This window comes from Poeciliopsis prolifica, unplaced genomic scaffold, assembly GCF_027474105.1.
Source record: "Poeciliopsis prolifica strain line A6 unplaced genomic scaffold, Auburn_PproV2 SCAFFOLD038, whole genome shotgun sequence".
Lineage (NCBI taxonomy): Eukaryota > Metazoa > Chordata > Actinopteri > Cyprinodontiformes > Poeciliidae > Poeciliopsis > Poeciliopsis prolifica.
In genome coordinates, this window is record NW_026562413.1 from 5899639 (window position 1) to 5923677 (window position 24039).

Sequence of the window (24039 nt, forward strand, 5' to 3'; positions counted from 1 at the left end):
CGAGATGCATAAGCTGAAATTTATTGTCAATTTGACTGACCTATTAAAAAAAACACATTTTAGTAAAACTAGAGAAGTTCTTTTAACTCGGTGGGTTTTCTGGCACCAATCAGGTTTTCAATTACACTCGATTGCTTTCAACAGAGTTCAAGAAATGTGTGTGTGTTTTAATGAGTGTTTTGGATCTGTTTTGTACACCCCGTTCTAATTTCAAACGTCTGACTCTTAAAGAGAAGGAAATTGGTCATCACGTTAAAGAACCACTGTTGCACAGATCTGCCATAAAAACGGGCTCCGGAAACTCGGTGGTTTTGCGCCATTTGTCCCTCGGCGGGAAAATCGGGGCGCGGGTTTGGCGTGGCGGCGCCGTCCTGCAGGGTTTAACCCTGGATGCCCCCTTACCATCCACCGGCGAGAACCACGGACGTCTCCTTCAAACGTCACTGATGTCACAAAATCAGTTTGGTGCAGAGACAAAAATGTTTGTAATACTACTTGTGTGGAGCAGAAGTTTCTGTTTCGTAAATGATTTGATCAGGTTTTTATTTGTTACTGAGTTCACAGATATTTTGTAGATTAATTGCTGAGCTGCAACAGAATATCATCACTTCCAGGACGTTTGTAATAACTGTCTCGTTTCACATCATCAGCTGTTAATGACGGGATAAAATGTGTCTCAAACGCTTTGCTTTCCGTTTAATAAGAAAACTCCCCTCACCCGAGTCGACTCTCGGTGACGGTGAAGCGAGTTTACTGTCAGCTGAGATAAAACGCCAGCCAAGCAAAAAAGATTCCTGCTCCCAGATCTGCAGCTGAAATCTGCAGTGGCCCACCGTGGAAAAGCCGAAAAGTCTTCTGGAAAAATGAGACAGAATCTGCTGTTTGGCCACAATCACGTGAAGTTAGTTTGGAGAAACGGTGACATATTTTCAAGCGTTGCGGTGCCACCCTCATGCTGCTGTTTTGCACAAAGTGGATGGAGTTATGAAGAGAGATGGTTGAAATATGAATGCAACATTCAAAAAGAGCAATAACCTGATGCACACTTTATTTGTGTGCATAAGACACTGTCATAAACATGACATACCTGTTATGAACATGAAGGATTCTTCATGAACGTTCATGTCACGAAGTGTCTTTCTGCAAACAAAGGCACTTTTAAGAAAATTTGCATTGAAAGTCGCATCCAAAGTCTACCAAAAGTGTCAACTCAGCAATATTTTGGAAAACAAGGACTTTTCAATGCAAAAGTTCCATTCAAACTTACATTAAAAGCCAATTCAAAGAGCCGACTTCGCATTCATTTTCTACCGAATGACAAGAACGTCGTGGTTACGCCATGTCACTCTGACCTCTGACCCCCGCTGCCGTGCCTGCAGCGTTGTGACCCTGACAGGCAGCCGCTCTGACCGACCCCCCACCCCCTCCATCCCACTAAACAATCGTTTAACTGGTGCACCACCAACAGAGCAGATCGCCCGGATAATTCAATGATCATAACCGGAGGGATAATGGTGACACGAGGGATGAGACGACTCACGCTGGCTCCGGTTGGACTTGACTCATGGGCTTGCAGGAAGCGTGACGGTAAACATTTACGCTTTAAAAGGTAGTATGTGTCTAAACACGCCATCCTTCCTGTGGTCGCTCGGCGGCTCGTCATAAACCTGCTCCGACCCGCCTGGCTTTCGTCGAGAGCAGCAGCGCTGCTCCAGACACGATCCGGATGTGACCCTGAGCGTGAAGCCGGGGCACGACTCTGTTGTTCCAGTCAGGGATGAGTTTGTTTCCTTAAAAGATCAACTTAGCTGCGATAAATTAGAGCCAACAGCTGGTTTAGGTTTGAGCTGTCAAATTGGGCCTTTTCTTTTCTTTGTTTTCAGTCTCCTCAGCAGATAAAATGCTCTGTAAGGTCTGCAGCGTGTTTTGAGTTGGTATCCTCCTGCATAATGAAGGCTCTCTCTCTTATGGCCGTTCACTATTTATTGTGAAAAACTTCTTATCCTAATAATAATTTGAATTTCTCGTCTCACCAAATTTCAATCGCCGATGTTAAACAGAACCGACACTATTATAGATATTTTCCAAAACTGTCTTTTTCGTTTGACTTTTTTCTCCTCTTTTTGCTCCACAGGAGGATCTTTAAATATCGCCGCGTTTGAAAATATCACTTAAATTGCAGCTTCTGTTCGCAGTGTACTGGTATGAATAACACACACTGAAGCAATTTTCACCCTGAAGAAGCCAATTTTCAAATGGGAAGGTTTTTCAAGAACACTTTGTGTTTGAATGTCGTGCCACGCACGCACAGCCATATAGTTACCTCAAAAAAAAAAAAGAAAGAATAAACACACAATATCGTAGCACAATAGTTCCGCAAAACACTGCGATTAAATTCTAACTCCATATCACCGACTGTATTGTGTGCATCCCTTTTTTTTTAAGTGTCAAAGTTGTTTTTTCTGTTATTGCAGTTGCTGCCAGTCGGTTCAAATGAAAAAAAAAAAAAAAACAGAAGCCCAAATCATGATACTTCCTCCCTTTTGTGTTTGAGTTTGCAGGGATCGGGTCTTTCTCCAAGCTTTCCGTGACTTTAGCAAAAGTTTGTCGCATCTGTAAGACTTTACCGATTCGTTTCTGAGCCTCGCCTCTCTGAACGTTTTGGATAATTACACTCTGGCCTTCATGTTCCTCTTGCTAATTAGTGGCGCGGCGTCTTCTGGTGTGGCCCCAGCAGACTGCGCCGTCTTCACCCCCTGCCCTCTGGAGGTTGCTGCAGATGTCACAGATGTTTAGTGTTTTTTTTTTTTTTTTTTAAAGCTCTCACAATGTTTCTGTTGTTTTCTGCTGGATCTCTCTTTCTCGTGTCTCTGTTCTGTGGTTTCTGTTTTTGCCTTCAGGACATTCAGTTGTTACCCCCCCCCCCCCTTTAGCAACACATCTAAATATAAATGCAATGTGAACAGGCGGAACCCGACGGTGAGTAGACATTAAGGATGATTTATTGTTTGAATGATTGGTGGAAAATGACACACCTGGAGCATCAACAAATACCTGCCAGTCACGTGTTCCCGGTTCTTTTCTAATAACGCTGTCCTCTGAGCTGCGTGTCTGAAAATGAGAGCCAAGTGTTGATCTCTCAGTTCGAAGTTGTCAAATATTGCAAAGCCAACCTCACTGGTTTCATAGTTTGGTTGAATCATTTGTGATACGTTTTCAGTTTCCTAAAGAGAGCGTTTGAAACACATGAAGAAACTGTTGAAAAAATGAACATTTACAGGAGCCATCTGTCATAAAACACCTCAAAAACGTCAACGTCATGTCGAGGCCTGGCAAAAGTCTGAGAAACTGTTTTCGTTGTTTCTTTGTGGCATTTTCATTTCCATTGCATTTCATTGGAAACGCAGCTAAACGTTTCTCCGACTGGCAGACATAACCAAACCCCCCGCCAGCAGAAAACTGTTTCCCTAAAAGTTGCACCTTCAGAAAGAAAAAAACCAAACAAAAAAATCAAACAAATAAATAATAACTTTCCTGGAGTTACAGGCTTTCTAATCTTCAGTGAATCTTCTGGATGTCTTCCGCAAAGGTTCTCTAAAGGTTATAAGCCGTAATCTTTAGGTGAAGCTTTTTTTTTTTTTTTTATGTCGCATTGTGCAGGTTACAACAGGTTAAGACTAGTTATATGTCATGCTGGGATATTTGCTGCGTTTAGAGAATGCTCTACCGATTGTTCACTATGTATTCAAGGTAGACGTTGCAAGGATTTCCCAGGTTTTCCCAATGGTAGATGCACTTTTTTTTAGGACACTTTTAAATATAATTTCTTAAGATTTCATGCATGTCACACAGGAAAAGCTCCCACAAGCTGCTGAGGTGCAACTGGTCAACATTTAGCAAAGTTGCGTGCAAGGGAAACTTTGAAGGCTGCCACGGTTTCTCCAGGAACATTTTCCCAGAGTCTCTCGGGACACAGCTGGGAACGTTTCAGTCCTCTTCGTGTCACATTGTGAAGGTTGCTCAAGATTTTCAGGAACATTGAAAATCGTTGTACCGTTTCATCAATGCTCCCCAAGCTCCCAAAGTGAAGGTCTGTCTCAAAATTTCAGGAGGGTTTCCTGAGCGTTACCTGGTAAAAGTTGCTTCACACATTGAGCTCCTACAAAGAAAACACAACAGGTTTCAACTCTGACCTTTAGGAGGCATTTCCTTAATCCTTTCTGAGGGTGACATGGTAAAAAGCGGCAACCTTTCCCACAGTAGCCTTTAAGGGAGAGCTTCTGTAGAAGCTGTCCTCCAGAAAACTAAAGGGAAAAAAAAAATCTCAAGGGTTTCCAGAAGGTCAAGACATTAAAGTAGCAAAACAATCTTCCGCTGCCTCGGGAAACTAATGATGGCGTCGAGCGGAAACTTGGGAGCACAGCTGAGGAAATCAATTAAGATTGACAAAAATGCGATTTACAGCGATTTTTGTGAAGTGAAACTAAATCAGGTGCGCGCAGCAGGTGAACTGTGGAGAGGTTTAGCGCTCAGAACCGGGCGATACGGAGCAGCGGAGCCACGAGCTGGCGGAAGAAAAAAAAAGAAACGCTATCTCGGATCAGGTGGCCATTGTTACACGGGTGTGACATCACGGCGGCTCGACCAATCGCGGCAGCTGACCGTTAAAGGTGTGGAGAAGCGACACAAAAGACTCGGCGCAGGCTGGCGGCTCTGTGAACCCAGTCATCCTCTCCCCATGCTTCGTGTTGAGTTTCTATGTTTAAAGGCTGCTTGTGTTTTAAACCAGCTGCAGGGGGCAACATTGGCTTTGCCCGCGGAGGTTCCCTAATCTCTTCTTGAGCACACACGGGGCTTTACGTCCTCCAACCCCCTCCTCCTGCCAAACTCCAAGGCCGGGCAGCGTCGCCATACGGAACATCCTGCACTCAGCGGAGAGGGGGAGGAGAGAGGGCGCCTGAGCTGAGAGAGAAACGCACACTCTCTCACAGTGAACAGAGACGGCTCTGGCTTCTCCCCTGGCTCTCAAATTATCAGCTCCGCGCACTAAACATTCGGACCGGCTCGCGCGCGGAGACGAGCGGAGAGGAGGCGCTCTGCTGCCTCGCGGGAGACCAGCGGGATTAAAAAGAGCCGGACCGGGAGGACTGACGGTCGCGCTGACGCTCTGAAGTTGGACAGACTACGCCGAGGGTTCCCAGGAGCAAAAACAGCAGGAACAGCAGCCTTCGCGCTCTCTCTTTCCTCGCTCCCCTTTCCCCCTCACACCACCCCGAAACCCTCCCCTGGAAGGCAGCGGCGGCACCGGGAGGCTGCGCCCGCAGAAACACCGACCATGAAGCTGCCTTGGCTGCTTGCGCTAGCCGCGCTGCTCGCTCACACCGCCACGGTAAGCCGGAGCCTCGGCTCTTTTGTTAACCTCGTGTGCGTGTGTGTGTGTGTGCGTGTGCGTGTGCGTGTGTGTGTGTGTGTGTGTGTGTGTGTGTGTGTTTGCCATCAGTAACGAGACAGCGGTGATCGGTAGGAAATCCTGCACTCGACCTACATATTGGCAGCGCGCGGCTCCACCGTACCCCACCCCCCGCCTTTACGCACTCACCCACACCAGCCTTTGTGTCTCAGCGTCGGGGTTTATTGCGGCTTGTGTTCCCTTGGCTCCGGAGGGGTGTGCGCACATGAGTATGTGTCGGTAATTAGCGGGTTATCTCTAATTGGGGCTGATTACTGGTGTGCTGCGCTGTCTGGGTCTCCAGCTCGCATCCTGCTGTTAATTTTAGGGGGGCTCCAGTCACACTGCGGCTCTGACCACTTTATTCCCGTGAAGTCGCGCCGCGGGACGGACTGGGTGGGTGGGTGGGTGAGTGCACATCCGGAAGCCAGAACCCTTAGAAGGGGGGCACCCTCCCGTTTTGACCGTGTACTTGTGGAACATGGAGTGGGTAGGTGGGTGGGGTAACGGTGTAAGAACTTATCTGCGATGCGGCGCGCGAACCGGAGCTTGGATGGAATGATGTCATCGGGAACCGCGAGGACGGCAGCTGATTGGGGATGCGCGAGCACCGCCGCCTCCTCCTCCTCGTTCTTCTCCTTCTTCTCCTCGCCGAGCTTCACGCGCACCCCCTCACACACACCTTTCGTCACCGATTAATCCAGATATATCCCACGAGCAGTAGGAGGTGGTGGGTGCAGAGGAGCGAGCTGAATCATTGAGAGAAAAGGAAACGAGGACTAAAAATAATCGAAGCGCAGAGATATTTTGGACCGTGAAAAGCCTAGGAATACTTTTCACAGACTATAGCTGTGCGCTTCCTGGCTTATTCTGGATGTTGGTCTTCTGTATTTTCTGTATTTATAACTTCATTCATGCCTGCAGCAGCTATGAGGGGCCCCTCCACGTGCACCTCTAAGCAGAGGCGGTTCATTAATTAAGGGCCACCGGTGTGGCCCCCCTCCCTTGGAGCAGGAGAGGCTGCTGTTCTGTGGTAACCTCGTGGTAGGAAGCGCCAAAAGAACAACACAAAGTATTCCTTGCTTGTTCTCTTGAGTTCGAAAAGAGGCCTTCCTCCATGCAACCATCAGTACCAACCATACATCAGTTCATTCATTTTTGTATCTACTTTGAGAACATTTAATTTAGAGTATTCCTCTGCGTTCAATTAGAAATTTACTGTAAGGAAATATGGTTTGGGGGCCAACAAATGATGTCCATCCATAGTTCATCTGATTAGAGGTGCTATTGTGTCGTATTTCATAAGACTCAGCTTCCCCACTATGAAAGGAAATGTTATAATGTCAAATCATTTTGCATTGTGATGAGTATTTATTGACAATTCATTATTCGAATGCCGTAAACATTTACACATGTTCACCTGTGCTACAGTTTCCTTTAACAGAGATCAAATGTAAGGTCTTTAGTTAGTTGCTAAATGTCACATTTGCGAACATAAATCAAGGTTTTACAAATTCGCATTAAAAAAAATAGAGGTTTTCAAAGTTTCTGTTTTCAAAGAACTTGATCAGTTGCTGCCAAATCGATCACCTGACCGATCATCCCTTTCCCCGGTCTTTATCCATTACTTCATTAGAAGCAATATCGATGTCGATGCTTTATTTATCACTTTCTGGTCTAACGTTTACAACACTACAAACACTGATAACTTCTAGGTCAGTCGGCTGTAATCTTTGCCAAAGATCCTTGGCGTCCTGCCGACTTAATCTGCCTTTAAGTGAGCAGATGGAGGCAGGTGTGACACACATCCGCACTCCGACTGACATGCACTCTAAGTAAGGAATGTGGAGATGGGTGGAGGTGCTGCTCTAATAGGTGAATCACCCGCATGTCAACGGTCTGATATTCACCCGGAGTAACCCTGGCCTTCAACGCAGACCCACACACTCTGGCTTTTATCACGTGCATTCGCTGACAGGATCGTTCTTCCAGGGCCTCCTGGCTCTGAACCAGCTGCCTCTGTGAGTGGATGTCTCCTGAGTGATGTCTCTGTGGGTATTTCCTGTTCTCCAACTATTTACATCACATCCGGGATACTGTGATTTATATGGGAGGCCGATTTTTTCCCACAGACCTCTGTGTCCCACGGATGGCCATTATATTCATGTGTGCGAATCCGTTTGCCGTCATGAGAGCCTCGCCTGTCCATCTGTCTGTGTTTGTGCATGCGTTTGTGTGTGTGTGTGTGTGTGTGTGTGTGTGTGTGTGTGTGTGTGTGTGTGTGTGTGTGTGTGTGTGTGTGTGTGTGTGTGTGTGTGGGCTCAGAAGTAGTGACTATCCACTGCCAAAACTTTGTTCTCGCCAGCCCTCTCCCTCCTCGACAAGTGTGCGTTGTGGCGTGTTGCTGAGGATCATGTTTAGCTTGCCGAATGAATCAGTGGTTTGTGCCTCCGATAGCCAGACAAAGCCCCCCATAGAGAGATGAAGAAACCGAGAAGGATGAAGAAAGAAAGAGAAAAAATAGCCAGAGCGAGGCGGACCGAGGGAGAGTGTGGAATGTGAGAGGCAATTTGACGCAGGAAGTGGGTCCTTCTCGCTTTCCTGAAGCACAAAGTTCCCCCCCCACACACACGCACACACATACGTATATAAACACGGTTGGAGGTTAAAATGCAGCTTGGGTGAAGGCGTGTCTCAGGTGCTTGTGTGTGAAAGGGGTTTGATTTTCAGTGGGTACAGGAAATGAAAAGGATCACGATTCATATCCGGAGCCAGATTTGGAGTGGGCCGTCGTTTGCAGGTTTTGCTTGGACCCAGGGGTGTAAATAACTCTCCACTCTCCGCCTGTTTTCCTCCCTTTGGCTGTTTACATCTAGGGACGGGCACAGAGACCAGACCAGCCGGGATGGAGCGGCATTTGATTTAAATTAGTTTTTCTTGGTGGTAGATTGGCTGGAGGATTTAAAAATATTAAAGCACCGACAACTGCAGGCTTCAATATACTTTATTAGAATTTCATGTGGCATACCAACACAAAGTAGTTCGTAATTACAAAGTGAAAGAAAAAGGCGAGCCTCCATTTTGTCTGTTCTGTTTTTATTTTTTATACTGGAATCAGAAAAGTGTGATCTTGTGTCTAAGGGAGTCTGGAGTGTAGAACCACCGTTCACTTGCAGCTGCACATTGTTCTTTGCAAAATAACAGGTTCGATCAGACTGAATTGAGTCTCAAGCCTAGACTTTGACTGGGACATTATAAAACATGCATATGTTGTCCAGTGTTTCCCCCAGAAAACCTGCCAAGCCCGGAGCTCAGGGAGCCAAGTCAGTCATGCAGCCACCCGTCAAATAGAAAATGTCTCAAGTTGACGGGAAATTTGGAAATATCATTTGATAGTTTTGGAAGACTTGGAGATTAATACTTAAATGCAAACTGTAAAATCTTTTTTTTTTTTAAAAAGGCAATCATAAAAAAAAATAAATAAATTAACAATGCTAAGCCTGGTGGGGGCACAAGTAAAGCCTGGTGGCCCGCCAGGCTGGTAATATACAGAGGGAAACCCTGTTGTCCTACTGTAAGGTAAACTTTAACCCCAGATTTCAAGGCTTGCTCTGTCCATTCAGTCAGAGTTAAACAAAAGTGAAACAGTGTGTTTTTTTTTTTTTTTTTTTTTTTATTAGTTAAAAACACACACTGCTTCCCTTCAGCTTCCCAGCTATACACAACTTTGTGCTGGTCTATCAAAAGAGCTCCTGATGGAATAATCAAGGTTTGCGAATACTTGGCAATGTACGTTAGAGCTGCCTGTAACATAGCTGTTATTTGCTGAGAAAGCGATGTGTCTGCCGCACAGCAGGTGTTTCTACATGCAACAGCAGAAAAACGCACAGGTTGAGTAATGATGGCTGCGGCTCACATGGGAGAGGTCCCAGCGCTGTTCAACTCGCTGCTTTACAGGAGAAGCTGAAGGAAAGTGACTCGCTGGGATGTGGAGTTTGCCTGGATTGTGGTCGATGCTGCTACGACAAGTCAAAATGTCTGCAGTGAAAAATTGGAGCTGCAAATCTGGTGCCAAGTCTGGAGTTTTACTTTTTAATGAAAATTGTTGTATACAAGACTCGAGAGGGAGCCTAAAAGAGCCTGCAGTAATCTCAGAGCCGTGCCTACCCTGCTGCACACCCAGTAATTTAGAACCCACATCTGACCAGTTCTCATTTCACCACATCGTCTCACTCTTCAACTGTAAATAGTTCATGTATTTAGCTAAGGGAGTAAAAATCACTTTCTTCTTCTCCTTTATGTAAATTTAGACTGTTGCCCTTTAGCAAACACAAGAGCGTATTGTTCATTGACTGGATTGAGTTCTGAGAGCTTCCACAAAGTCCAGGTGAAAGTTACAGGTTTATCAATAATTAACATGCAAAATGTAATTTAATCTTTTATGAGTTTTCATATGGGCAATGTGGCTGTCTGCCCAGGGCGGCACAGCCATCGGGACAGAACCAAATCAGAGCTGAGAAGCCGTTTTGCTATTTTTAAAGACTTTAAGCTGCAGTTTGATCTCTAGAATGAAATCCAAAATACGTTTGTGGATTTGGTCTCACCTGTATAGTTGTAGAAATATTTATAAACCTTAATCAAGAGCTTGAGATGTGATGCGAGAATGAGACCTTCGCTCTACTCTTAAAATCACAGAAAAAAAGGTCTGGATTGTTGGAAAGTCTACCACTTTACAATGAATGGGAGTCCAAGTTGTTTTTCCAGCTGTGCGCTCTGAAATGTTTACCTTTTCAAAAAGAACATCCCATACCTCATCGAGGTTGACTAGGGGCAGATAATTTAGAGACCAAATCATCCACAGTCAATAGAAAGTCTGTCCATAATCCTTTTCTACATTTGCAACTATAGAGAAACAATTTCATCATTTTAACAAAAGGGCTCAAAGTGATCAAATGTTCACTGTGCAAATAATGCAACTTGTTTATTGCAGCAGAGTAATAAACAAGAGTAAGTGACACTCTGTGCAGGACTTTCCTTGGTGTGTACTTGGAATTTTTTTTTTACCTCCCTTGTAATCCTGCTCACTATGCATAGTGGCAAGATAAATATGGGTCCTTATCCTTCCCTATGGGCAGTAGCTAAAAGAAATGGCTCTCTTTGTCATATTTATACCCCCAGGAAACAGAAAGTTATGGATAACGGCTTTATAAAGGAAAAATAAGGTGAGTATAAACCCAGAAAATCCTCCAGTTAATCTATTAAACAGCTTTTTTGGGGGTGTTTACCTACAATTGTCATTTTATGAAAAATGTCTCTCTTACATACTAATGAAATGAACTCAGTGAAGTATGGATATATCTAAAATTGTGACACTACACTGACTCCATTTTTAGTTTTTCTTCACCTTTATCATTACTAATGTAATAGCAGTTTGGCGAGTGGGGGAAGGGGGACCATGCAAAAAGGTTAAATATTTGTCCAATCAGATGAAGCCTTTCTGCTGTACATTATTTACCAATTATGATGATAGCCTTGATGGATATTGGACATTTCCTCCTGTTGTTCAGCCTGAACATGCAGCGTCTTGCAACATCTCTCTTCTTTTTACACCAGTTTGGTTGTTTTTAGAGTGATGTAGCATGTTTATGTTGGGAATTGTCCATAGATGCTCTGATCAATGTTTTGTGTCCAACGTCCAACTTCAGATTTGTCAAAGGTTCACCTGTCTGTAAGGATTATTAGCCGGTTCTAGTTTCCGTTTAAGAGCTCTAATATAGAATAAAATATAAGTACAGCAGTAAGGTTTTCTGTTTCTTGCTGAAGGTTAGCTGGATTAGAAGTAGCGGTAACATTGCACCCATAGGAGTCATGGCAGTGGATGTTTTGGATTATAAATTAGCATTTTCTGGAATACAAATCCTTATATTGAATCTGAAACTTCTTCTAGGTTGCAAACAATTTGCACTGACGGCTCATGAAAATATTTTGCCTTCCTGTTATCTGCTGAACGTTTTGCTCTCTCTCTCTCTCGATGACTCAAAGCCTTAGCGGCTGGCATGGACATACTCCATATGTCACAGAAAAGACATTTGTTTCCTCTGACTTTGTTTTTAGAACCCGGCTTACTTTAAATCTTCACTCAGTAACAGCGTCCACACTAAGAATCGTTGCAACAGTCACTGATTGGAAAAAAGAGTAGCGGTGCAACATAAAATTTCCCTGGTGAGACATATCCTGGTCATCCTACATATTAAAATGAAGATCCGCCTTGAAGTCGTCCTGTCAGGGACGTCTCTCCTCATGACCTGAAATTACACGAGGCTCTGATTATCTCTCACACACACACACGCACACACACATGCACATTTGGAATGGGGTTTAACAGCGGTGGCGGCGTGCAGGAGTTTTGTTGATTCAGTGAGTCTGAGGGAGACGGAGAATGCTGGGAGGCGTTTTAGGTAGGTCAAAAAAGGCTAGAAACACAGTTGGTGTAGATATTAAACACACACAAGCAGAGACTCCCTTGCAGTAATTGGGCAGACATACGCGCACATATTCTCAGGAGTGGGGGGTTTAGATGAATATAGAGACAAGAGGAGGAAGAGAGGGGGTCGGGGGAAGGAATGGAAAAATGAGAGTCTGCTCAGACCACAAGATAATGAGGAAGGGTGAAGGAATGGGGGAGGTAAGAAGAAAAAAAAAAAGAGGAGAGTTAAGGAGGCTGCTAACGGTGGAAGAAAAGGATGGAAAAACAGAGCAAAATGGAACCAGGAATCACCTAAAGAGCAGGGAAAGGAGCAGGAATGTGTGAAACCGAGGGAAGCTCAGGGATCCAGAGGGGGACGGAGAAGTGGGAAGCAGGCAGGCGAGCGAGCGAGTGAGTAATGGAGGAAGAAAGACAGAATATGGGGCGATGCTGGGACGCGGCGAGGGGCTGGATGATGGTGGATGACATGCGACGGGATGGAGATGGAGGGACGACGGAGGGGATGTGGGGGAGGGAGGCGTGCGCCGCTCGCTCCCGGGGGACCGTGCTCTACCTGCTCTCTGCGGCCGTCGCCTTGACAACCATCGTGGCTGCCGCTGTCACGGCTTTATTGCCCTTCGCCTCCTCTCCATCCCCTCCCATTGCTCTTTTTTCCCCCCCTCCCTCCTCTCCATCTTTCACTCGCTCTTGTCCCCCACCCCATCCCTCACTCCCAGCTTTTTGTATCCGGTTCTCTTCTTCGTTTGACTTTTATTTCCTTGCTGTTGTCTTCTTCTTCTGCTCCTTCTCCTTGCTATCCCATCCGCTCGCTTGCAATGAATTTAGAAAACGACAAACCCGAGATGCAGACACCAGTAGGGTTTCACCATTTTTACTTTTTTTTTTTTTGTTGCAGCATGATGTTGGAGCAGCACATTCTTGTGTGCCTTTAGCACTGTTACTGGGACTCCAAATTAGAGAGCACAAACGTGGTGCCGTCTACCCCCCCAAAACCACAAAGCATTCTGGGATCTGTGAGCGGTACAGCTTTCGCTATAAATAAAAGCCCCAGAAAGAGGACGCCTCCTTCCCACTAACAAACCAGTGAAAGGGAGAGAGGGTCAGAGAATATCAGTTTTTACTGGAATATTTCTTGGCAGGATTTGCATCTGTAGGAACACCCCCCCCCCCACACACACACACAGTCGCCTTCCTCTTGGGTTTCCATAGCTGTCAGGTAATTGCATTAAAGCTGGGTGGGGTTATGCAGAGTTGTCCAGCAGAGCTGCTGGGATGGATCTTTACTGGCAGGCTGCTGATAAGAGCAGCCTGAGGCCACGATAAGGTCGGCCTTCACACCAGCGACGAGAGTCTCTGTAATATCCCCAAGAGGACGGCCGGAGTCTGACCTCCTTTAACCCGACACGGCATTCATCTTCTCTTCGCAATGTGTTGCTCAGCTTTGTTGCAGATTCATGTCGGAGGCAAAAATAATTCTGAGTTAGAGTTATCTTTGCAGGAAATGCATCCCGGTTTATTCTTGATGCTGGTATGAATGGTTTGGTAAAACTCCAGCTGGTGGCTTGTTCGTAAAACCTCACCAGTCTTGAGGTGAATCCAGATTTCTACTATTGAAACTCTCCTCTGTTTATGGATCCAAGTGTTGCACTGGCTCTTAATTGGGAGTGACGCGTAAAAAGTGCAGCCAATCACAAACGCCACCAATCACAGCCGCTTAACTCGAGCAGTACAAGCTTTTCAGTCTGCATTCATATCTGGCATAAACAAGCAATCCCACCAGCTGTCTCATGCACCCAGATAGAATATATAATGCATATTTAATGTTTGCTTTCAGTCTCCTCCTATATAATTTGCCATACCGTCAATCCTCTGCAACAATAGCCGTTTGGCAGCCTCCTCTCAGCACAAAAACCTCTGTGGTGAAGGTTTTGAGAGAAACAAAACTGTGTTGTTGTCTCTGCATTGACCAGTTTCATTCACCTGTATTTTAAAGTTATGTTTTTGTTTTTTTAAAGCTTAATATTTTCTTTAAGGCTAGAGCTTTACTTTGCACAGCTGCGCTGTCGGCTGTCCGTTATATCTGGTCAAAGATGTTTCTTTTCTTTCCCGGAAGCAGGACCAGCACCACGTACTGACAAACTGTGATTTTTGTTTCTTTTCTGAGAACAACTGAGTAAAGGTTTGAGGAAACGTTAAAGTTGTTGACAGATTTGGTCTTTTCACTGCAGCCCCTTAAAGACGCCTCTGGTGTTGCTTAAAAAGCCGCCAGCGCTTGTTGTCAAATCTTCACCAGTTTATCCAGGGGGTCTTAAAAGAGATCCCTTCTGCACGTCTGAGTCCAAGAGTTTCCACTTTAGGACTGAGGTCCTAATATTCTTGAACGACTTGTTTTATTAGCTGTATCTGGTTTTGATCTTTCCAATAAACTTAGCATAAACTAGTTCGTTATCATCTTCAGTTTGGAAAACGTTGATTACCTCCCTGCAGTTTGAGGTATGAGAGATTATACAACAAAGCTTGCATGTATGTGTTAGATTTTAAAGCTTGTTTTTTTATTTTAGGTTGACCATTTCTTTGGACTTTTCTCTCTTTTTAGAAAGAAAAAGTCAAGTTGTTTTGCTTGCAAAGACTAAAAATGGAGTCAACCCCAGCATATTTACTGTCCTAGGGCAACAACCCTCACAGAGTCAGAGACCGATGTCCTCTAACCTCGTCCTCTGATAAGACGAGCTGTTTTCAGCAACAAATTCAAGGGATGGCATTTTCCATTGTCTACTGGCTGCTTTTGCACCATGTTCTCTCAAACTTGCAATTGTTTGACTGGTGCTTGGATTGTAGCCCCACACAGTGGAATGGAGGCCCGAGATGGCAGCTGAAAAAAAAAAAAAAAAAAAAAAAAAGGACTGCAAACCGGTCTGCTAATGTTACAGTTGATCATCATCCCACCTAAAACCTGCCAGATTGTTCCAGTACAGGACACTTGATTGCACAGCGCCAAACCCTTAGCTTGAAGGCTGACAAGATTTATTCTCCAGGGACTGTCCTCCTGTGAGAAAGTATGATTTGTTGTACAGCAAGTCGGTCAGGAAATGAAAAATAACAAAATTACTACCCCAGTCTCATAGTGATGCTGGAATTAGACAGGCGGAGGGAATGTTTGCTTGGACTTTTATCCAAGTTTAGCATCTTTTGCAGATGTGAGAAGAAGCTGATTTGCAGCCACTGGTGTCAAACAAACCAAAGTCTCCTTTCACACTGGATCCAGACAGGATCTACTAGATCAACACTGGATCAAAGTAGATATGAAAAACTTCAGAGTGAAGGAGAAAATGACTCCACCGTTTTCTTTGCAAAAACTGCATAACTTTTTCTTATGGGTAGAATTTGTGGAATTTTGCTGTCATACTGGAGGTTTTGTCACCTCCACCACCAGTTTCAGCTTTGCACAATTGTGCATTTTTATCAGCTTGTCATCTAAATGAGGAGATGCAGGAGAGACGACGTCCTCTACAAGGAGCAGGGCAACGCCAACCTAGATATTTTTGCAATCATTGTAATTTGACAAAATATTCTATGTGCAGTTCCTGCTCAGTCCAATCACACAGAATTTAAACTCTGTGTTGTATTTGTTGATTCTGGCCTCTTTATTTAACCCGGTGTTTCTCTTCTCTTTCTGTTGGGTTTATTTTGTTCCCCAACCTGCAAGAATCAACCGAAAACACAAATTACTTTTCCGCAGAAAAGGGGAGAAGAGCTCGACGCGGAGAGAACCGCTGCCAAACGCTGTCTGAGGTCAACTCCGTTGGTTCTCAGTCCCCAACTGCCTTTTATTATTATGTGAATACACGAAGAGGTTGGCTTTTGCACTCAGACATGCAAACAATTGACCAAGAGGCTATCCTACAAGATGTTCTGGTAGTCTTCCGTTGATGTCCCATCGTTGGGACACAAAGATGACCACTCTCAGGATACAGACAAAGATCATTGTGGCTCGTTAACACAGAAATGTGTGGGACATTTCCAACCCTCAAGAGAAAACTCTAAAAGACAGTTGAGAATATGCAATAAAAGAAAGGGAAAGAAAACAACACACGAAATAATATGAAAACATAACCATTCAAATAAAAGTAAATGAACTAAGATAATAATTTTCCTAACACTTTCCTGCTGTGACAAATTTTTTTTCCCCATTCGACCTATAAGCTCCATGGACCCATTGAATCTACAATCCAGCAAGATTGTGCAAAGTCCAGTCTTTGTCTGGCAGTCTTGTGTTTGTTCTGGTCTGACTGGTCTAAATGCGAGGAGGTCATTTTTAAATCGACAGCTACAGTTTTAGCAGTTGGTGGGGAGAAAACAAGTTCGACAACTGCAAAGGGTGGCGAGTTGTTTGTGAATCCATGCAATAGCAATACCAGCCTACCTGTAACAGAGACGGCAAATAAAAATAGTTCTGTTTTTTTTTCCGTAAGGAATTACCATAACATTTTGTCTTCTGCTGCTTGTGTTTTGCAGAAGAGCACACTTTGTCATTTTAAACTTGTTTCCTGACTCGCACTTAGCAGAAACGCTATCGCCGGTCTCCTTGGAGGCCATCTTTTAAAATCACAGCTCATAGCTCTGTAAGGATGTTTCCACTGTATATTTATGGAGCCGCCGACGTAAATGAAGACGGAGTCGGGCTTTTCCCCGTGGGAACATCTCCACGGGCTTATACAAGAGAAAACTGGATCGAGTAAATTCAGAATGCATACTTTATATTCATGAGGAATTGAGTATAGACTCTAGTTTGACCTTAAATTTGTTCATGAATTAAAGGAATTAACATGCTGCATTTGCAGCATGCTGTACAATAGGTGCATTTTATTAGCATCGTTCTCTTTTTTCATTCCTTTTTTGTCTTTGGGATGCATGTTTTCCAAATTAGCCAAACCCATCGGTGGGTTGTGTCACAAATTTTAGGGATCTCTTGTTACTGACGGCGCATCGGGACGTTGTACCGGCTACAGGATGTGCATATTTATAGCTGAGAAGCTTCAAATCAAGAGGGGAGCTTCCTGAGCGACGCACAACGGGGGTTTTTCACACAGGTGTTCGCTTACATGAGAAGCAGTGGCTGGAGGGGGTGGGGGTGACGGCAGAGGCACGTGGAGGCAGTTTGAGTGAGAAACACTGTGTGGGAAAGGCATGTGACTGTGTGTGCGTTTTAAATAATTCAGCCACACGTCCCGACAGAGGAGCGAATGAGGTCAGGAGCTCATTGCTGCAACGCTTTCCCCCCTTTCTCCATCTATCCATCTGTCTTCACACCCACATCTCTGCCTCCGTCTTCTCCTCGCCGCAGAGCGCTCCCTCCTGCCTTGATAAACAGGAACTAAATAACAAAAGGGCTTCCCTCGTGTTCCTCACGTCCCTCCAATTATCAGCGAGCCACGAGGGAAGAGCATCGATCCAATTAAATACCGACTCTGGAACCTGCTGTGTGTGTGCGTGTTCCCCTCCTCTGTGTATGGATCTTCTAAAGTGAACCTTTGAACCGGGTTCTTTTAAGGATCCCTTCAAAGATGTTTGCAGTCTGAGCGAACCCCTAGAGCTAATGAGCTGCGTGTTCAGTAGCTGCTACAGGTTTTTCTTTCCCGATAAACGCCTCCATATGCACACGCACACACACATACCCACACACACACACATGCACATGCACAAACACGCACGCGTACGCTTATATATGCGGCAGCAGGTGATTCATTCTTAATCTTTCATTCCAACAGTTGTGGATTAGCCCTAATCTTCCCCACAGAGACTCTGGCCTGAAAGGCTGACTGACACTGAGACTGCGGGCGCATGTGTGTGAGAGCATTGTTTGTTTAGCTGTGTGGGATGTGATAATTGTTTCCCTTGTTGGACTCCGAACGGAGTCTGTATGACAGGACATGATCTGACTGAGGCAGATAAATAACTCAGACTGGCAGGTCACACGACATGGAAACATTATACACAGCAGGGGCAGGAAGAGGAGGGTCTCCTCCTTTATTGCAAGGCTTTCTTTCTGTCTTTTGTTTTTTGCATTTGAAGGTTATCTGCAGTTGCACTTTCATGAGCAATTAATCAAGAAACTTCCTCCTTAATCAGGTTTCAGCTATATTTACGTACATAATTAGTCAGAATCGGTCTTCTAATCTGTCAAAAAGGAAACATTTTTTATCTCCTCATTGGATGAGCTTTATTAGAAATCTAAAGAAGGGAGAAGTTTGTTGGTTTCCATCAGATTAGCATGCTAAAATTGATGCAGAAAGCATTTGGAAGTGATAAAATAATGTGATTAGGAGTTAGTTTGATTGCTAATCAAACTAAAGTCCTCATTCTAATTATTTAATTAAATGGCAAGAAAATGACACCAAAAGAGAGAGAGATTTTCTGTTTTGATAAACATCCACAATGAGTGAAGTTTTAACTTCTCTCAAAAGTTTACTTGTCTCTCAGGAGTTCACTGAAAATCTGGAGGAAAATCAAATGAAATGGCGTTTAAAAAAAAAGACAAACGTAGCAAGACGTGCAACTAAAACCACCCGGTTTGGAGAGGCTGATCAGAGAGATTTCTTCCCCTTTGTTTAGTCCTGACATGTAACGTCACATTTAGTGTAATGCTTCGGTGGATTGCTGGAAAGAAATTGCGTCCCAGGACACAACTGCAGAGCGCCGAGTCAAAGGGAGAACAAAACAACAAGGTGTGGTGGCAGAAATGATTGCACGCTGTGCCGAGGTGCTGGGAGCGAAATGAAAGCTAAAGGAGGTCAGAGGCAATCCCAGAGAAACGATGATGTGAAAGGACGGGGCGACGACTCCGAGAAGCAGATTGGTTGGAAAAGGGGCGCATCGGAAGGAAGGTTCGAGGCAGGATTTGAAAGTTGGCGGCCGCCAGCGACGTCAACCCAGCAGAGGAGCAGATTAGATGAACAAGAGAGACGTGGACTGGGAGGATTGGTGTCCTGGTAGCAGCAGACACACAGAAAGACTGGCGGCTAACGCTGTAAAGAGCTTAGGACAGCTGAGGCGGATTGAACGGAGGAACAACCTGGACGGGATTACACCGAGGCAGAGCAAGACGGGAAAGATAACCCACATAGTCCCGTCTCTGACCGCTCTCCGACTGCGCTTTTTAATTAACAGGAAGCCTTTAATGCCGAACATTTACACCAGATCCTCGCGTTTGTTCCTCAAGTGTTCCCCTTCATTAATTAGCGAGAGTAATGTTGTCCACAGAGAGACGGGGATATTTTTAAGAATTTGAAATCATCAAAAAATCGAGTAAACGTGCCCCCACCTGGGGGTTTTAATCATGTTTATAAAGGATTCAACAGAGACTGAAAGGAAGTAACAGTTATTGGCAATAAAGAACACCTAACAAAACATTACTGGGTGCTGAAGCACAATTTGAAGGATTATGTGCTGGTTTAATAGGCTGGAGTTATTGAATAATATTTTGAATACCTGCTGTTTTACCGTAACATTAAGACTGCATTAGTTTAAATCTAATACACTATAGAAAGTAAAACGTATTGCAGTTTTAAAAACATCTTGTTCTGGCATGAGCTCAGTAACGGGTCAACCTGTTGAAGAGCGCAATGATGTTCACTCATTCAGATACCGACTTCCTTTAGATCTACAGTTCTGGGAAAAAGTTAAGAGACCACTTGAAATGATCTTCTCAGATTTTTCCTCTAAAAAAGGGAAAATTGTTCTTTTAATTTAATGAACTACTGACAGGTCTCCAAAATTCCAAGCAAAAATTTAGCATTTATTTGCAGAAAATGAGAAATGGTCAAAATAATGAAAAAGAAGTAGTGCTTTCAGACCTCATAATGCAAAGACAACAAGTTAATGTTCATTTGGAAACAACAATACAAATGTTAACTCGGGAAGAGTTCAGAAATCAACATGTGGTAGAATAACCAGGAGGTTTCAGTGCAGTGGGCTCTTCATTTCTTTCCAGAGCTGTATGTATAATTGCCTCTTTGAAAAGCCATTCAGACTCAATTCAGTAGATGGAGAACATCTGTGAACATTAGTTTCAAGTCTTCTCACTGATTTCCAAATGTATTTAATTCTGGGCTTTGACTGGGCCGTTACATGACTAGCTCTGGCTGTCTCTTTAGGGTTGCTGTTTGCCTCAAAGGTGCACCGTTATCGCAGTTTTTTTTTCACCTTTCTGTTTAGCTTCCTGGATCCTCCGCTGCTCTGATCAGCTTCCTTTTGCCTAGCAATAAAATCGGCAACATGCTTGTTCTTTCACAAAAACGATAATGTTCCTTCCACTTTAGCTCCTTTTATGTTGATCTGCACATACACTGACCTTTACTTGTAGTTCAGCAGATTGCAGAAACGTTCGAGTGATGTGAATATATTTGCACAGCACTGTAACCGTACTGCACAGCAAAGTTAACGGTTGTGAAGCTGAAAAAATAATTGGAGTTCAAACCCTCTTGAGAAGATAATTTTCTGCTGTTCAGAGACAAATGCTACGTCTCTCTGACTTAGATCTACACTCCATGGCATTTTCCTGTCATAACAGCAGTAAATCTGAGAAGGTAAAGATATTGGTTTATGTAATCAGAGAGAAGCTGCAGCTGCAATTTTAGCACTTTTAATGAAGCCTGTCGGTGTTCAGAGCAATAAAACAACCGCATGTAGCAGATAAAACCATGAAGGAGGAAACGGTTCAACAGAAACCAGTTAAACCCTCTAATATTCATGTTCATCCAGTAATGGGCCTTCTGCTGCTCTGACTTGTTCTGTGCTTAAAATGACATGACTACATTACAAGCCTCTTGCCAAGTTGGAAGGTTGTCAGAAAGTATTATGTAAAAGCGTCTTTCAGTTGAAGTCTGTTCAATTTCCCGCAGTTTGTGCTCGAAAGATACCAGAGACGGGAAATAATCGTGTCTGTAGTTGGTCTAACTTTGTGTTAAACTAGGATTTTGCTGGTTGGCTACTTTAATGGAAACAATCCGCACCAATACAACCATTTTTCGAAGTCAACACTACAAAAAAGCTGACAGTAGGAAGATGCTAGAGTGAGTTTATAGATTCAGAATTTAATCATACATCTGGTTTACGTCTTCATTAAATAATGAAGATAGTTACTTATTTGATTTAGAAATGAGTGAACAAAATAATTGTTGAATTCTGCATGTGCACAAGAATAAAATACAATTTCTAATAAGTACAGTAAATAAGTTGTGACATGCATCTGAAATTATGGCACAAATATAAATACATTTGATGAATTTAAAACACTGGGCTTCAGTTTTAGCCATCCGAAACACCTGATTGGTTAATTTATATACCTTTAGTATCAGTCCTGCCGACTGATTTATTTATTTATTTTTTGGCTTCCATAAATTTTCTAGTACACATTAAAGGTTCAGTGTGTTTATTAACCAAGATACTCCAGTAAGAAAAAATAAAAGACTGGGCAATTGGTTGGATGATTTTGTTTGTTCGATTTGTTATAATGCTATAAAACCAGTCACAATCTGATTTAATCGTATCAGATGTTGTTAATTTAAATCAACATCTGAAAAGACAACAACGAAGCCATTCATCGGCTAACTCTTTGCCAGTTTGTGGGGTTGGCTCATGAGTTGAAGTCTTCTGACCTCGGTTTATCAGAGTTAATCAGTATCTCATGAGAACTGTCTGATGAGGTCACAAGGTTTTAGCATTTAGTCAGTGCTGCTCGTTAGCGGCCATGTGCTGCGGTTGGTTTACCAAGAACTTCCTCTGCTGCCAGATCGTCCAACACGTGTGCTTTTGAGTTCTATACACAAAAAACAAAACCCCGAATGATGCACAGCCAAACAGCCTTGACATTGCTGCATGTGCTTGGTTTGTCTGTCGCCTCGCCAAAGTCCCTTAGCCGATGGAGGTAGGAGAGTGTAGCAAGGTCAGGATGTCCAGAGAACAGCCATTTGTCTGCCTCATTTATCCGCGTGTGTTGCAGGGAAATCGGCAGTCGTTCTCCACCGCGCAGCCCCCTGCAAAGGTGCATCTTTCAGTTTTTGCAGATTGAATTTGACCGAGTTGATTGAATTTTTCCCCAAGCACTAAGCGCAAAAATCACTTCTTTGTTTGTTTTCCACCCCTCTGCCCACTGGCTCCATCCGTCCCTTCATTCCTCACTGCTGCTTTTCTCCTCCACTCTGTTCTGTTGAACCTTTTCCTCTCGCTTAACTCTTCCTCCCGTCGATTGATTTTTCTCTGTCTCATTCCTTCCTCGGGGTTTTTGTGCAGTTGCATGACAGTCATTAGCCTGATTAAACAAACTATAATTACATAAACAGACACACACACTCTCTCTCACACACACAGACAGATGTTTCCTTGTGATTCTCATCACTGTACAGCCACAGAAATGTGACTCTCATCATTTATTTGTGCGTGTCTGTTCGATTTAGGGGCTGTGAGGAGACCATTGATTACCGTGTGTGTAGTCTTGAGTGCCCTCTCACAAAAGTTTTGTGGTCTGTGAGATGCTCTACCACACACACACACACACACACACACACACACACACACACACACACACACACACACACACACACACACACACACACACACACACACACACACACACACACACACACGCAGCCGCATTTCTGGGCCCTTTTCAAAAGTTCCTTAGAAACACAAGAAAAGTTCCAGCCACAGGCGCCACGCCCTCCCACTGGCCTGCAGAAATAGGCCCATTGAGCTAGTCTGTAATCACACTCATGCACGCACACTTGCACGGACACACACACGAATCGGCATTCATCCGCTCTCCTCTTCTCTCTCTCCGGCACTTCATAGACGAAGCCACAAAAACGCAGCCATTGACCCACCAGTTAACCAGTAGCAATCGCAGCAACTAAACATCAATACACACCAACACACACACGCACTCTCTGGGCAACAAAAGTTGCGATACACACACAGGGACTCTTTTAGGCAAAGTAATTAGTCTGTGGATGACTGCAGAGAACCGATACTTTCATAGAAAGTGGCATGTAGCGATGCATCGATCTGCTTGTTCTACTGGTACCAATTTTTGCTGATTCACATCTTTGTTTTCTTAAGCAGTGGCATTAGGTGCAAAATCGGCAAAAACAATATTTTATATCAGTCCAGTTGTTGACTAATCATTTAATGTGAACCACCAAGTGCAACTTTTCATTTGTTTATTGGTTTCACATGTATGTTTAGCACTCGGCAAAGCTAATTTCAGCTTCCTTTTTAACACTTTTTAACTGTTTTATATTCATTTACTAGGCTTCTTAAACTGGAATCTGAGTCAAAATGTTTACATCATAAACATGTAAATGTGAGCTGGTATGACAATGAAACTTCTTGAATATTTATAGAAGCAGTGATGTTGTTTCACTATTTAACGTGAACCTTACCAGGTTCACATGTTAAACTGTCAGTAGCTTTTTATATTGCCGTTTAGAGCAATATAAACGGCAATACTGTCTTTACTAAAGCAGCAGGTGAATGCGGATGCTTACTTTTCTTTGAAAATCTCCAAATGGTTTTGATTCCATGAAAACCAAGGAAGGAATCAAACGAAGCAACTCTGCTCTATTGTGTTCAGCCTTCTTGCTATCTGCTAAAAGTCTTGCTTTCTCCCACTTTCTTGCAGCATCAAATAATCATGTTTTGACAAACTGTTTCCCCTTACTAAAGAGAAACAGTTTGTCAAAACTAAAGAGTCTTTAGTCTGTTGCACATATGTTTTTGAAGAATGGGTTGTGTTCAATTAAATGAAAAATCCCCGCTGCTCTGACTGAGTCGGTCTGATCATGATGCGTCTTCTTGGGCATTCTGTCTGGATCTCAGACAGAATGAACTTTATTTGTATAGCACAAGGCATTTCAAAGTGCTTTACATCATAACAGACACAAGGTCCTGCAACATGGAATCAACAATCAAAACATTGCATTAAGACAAGTGCTGTCATTAAATTCGTAATCTGTTACGTTTCAAATATAGCTCTAAACAGATGGGTTTTTAGTCAAGATTTAAAGGAAGTCGATGTTTCAGCTGTTAAGTCTTCTGGTTTGGAGTC

At 43.7% G+C, this 24039-nt stretch overlaps 1 protein-coding gene across 1 annotated transcript in view; it reads left to right on the forward strand.

The window, feature by feature from the left end:
- The first annotated feature begins 4692 nt into the window (after positions 1-4692).
- The window catches only part of sdc3 (syndecan 3), a 46166-nt gene continuing 26819 nt past the window's right edge, over positions 4693-24039 (forward strand). Inside the window, exon 1 of the mRNA XM_055053804.1 lies at positions 4693-5389. Within this exon, the coding sequence (XP_054909779.1) occupies positions 5336-5389 (54 nt within the window). The 5' untranslated portion in view covers positions 4693-5335. The remainder of the gene's footprint in view (positions 5390-24039) is intronic.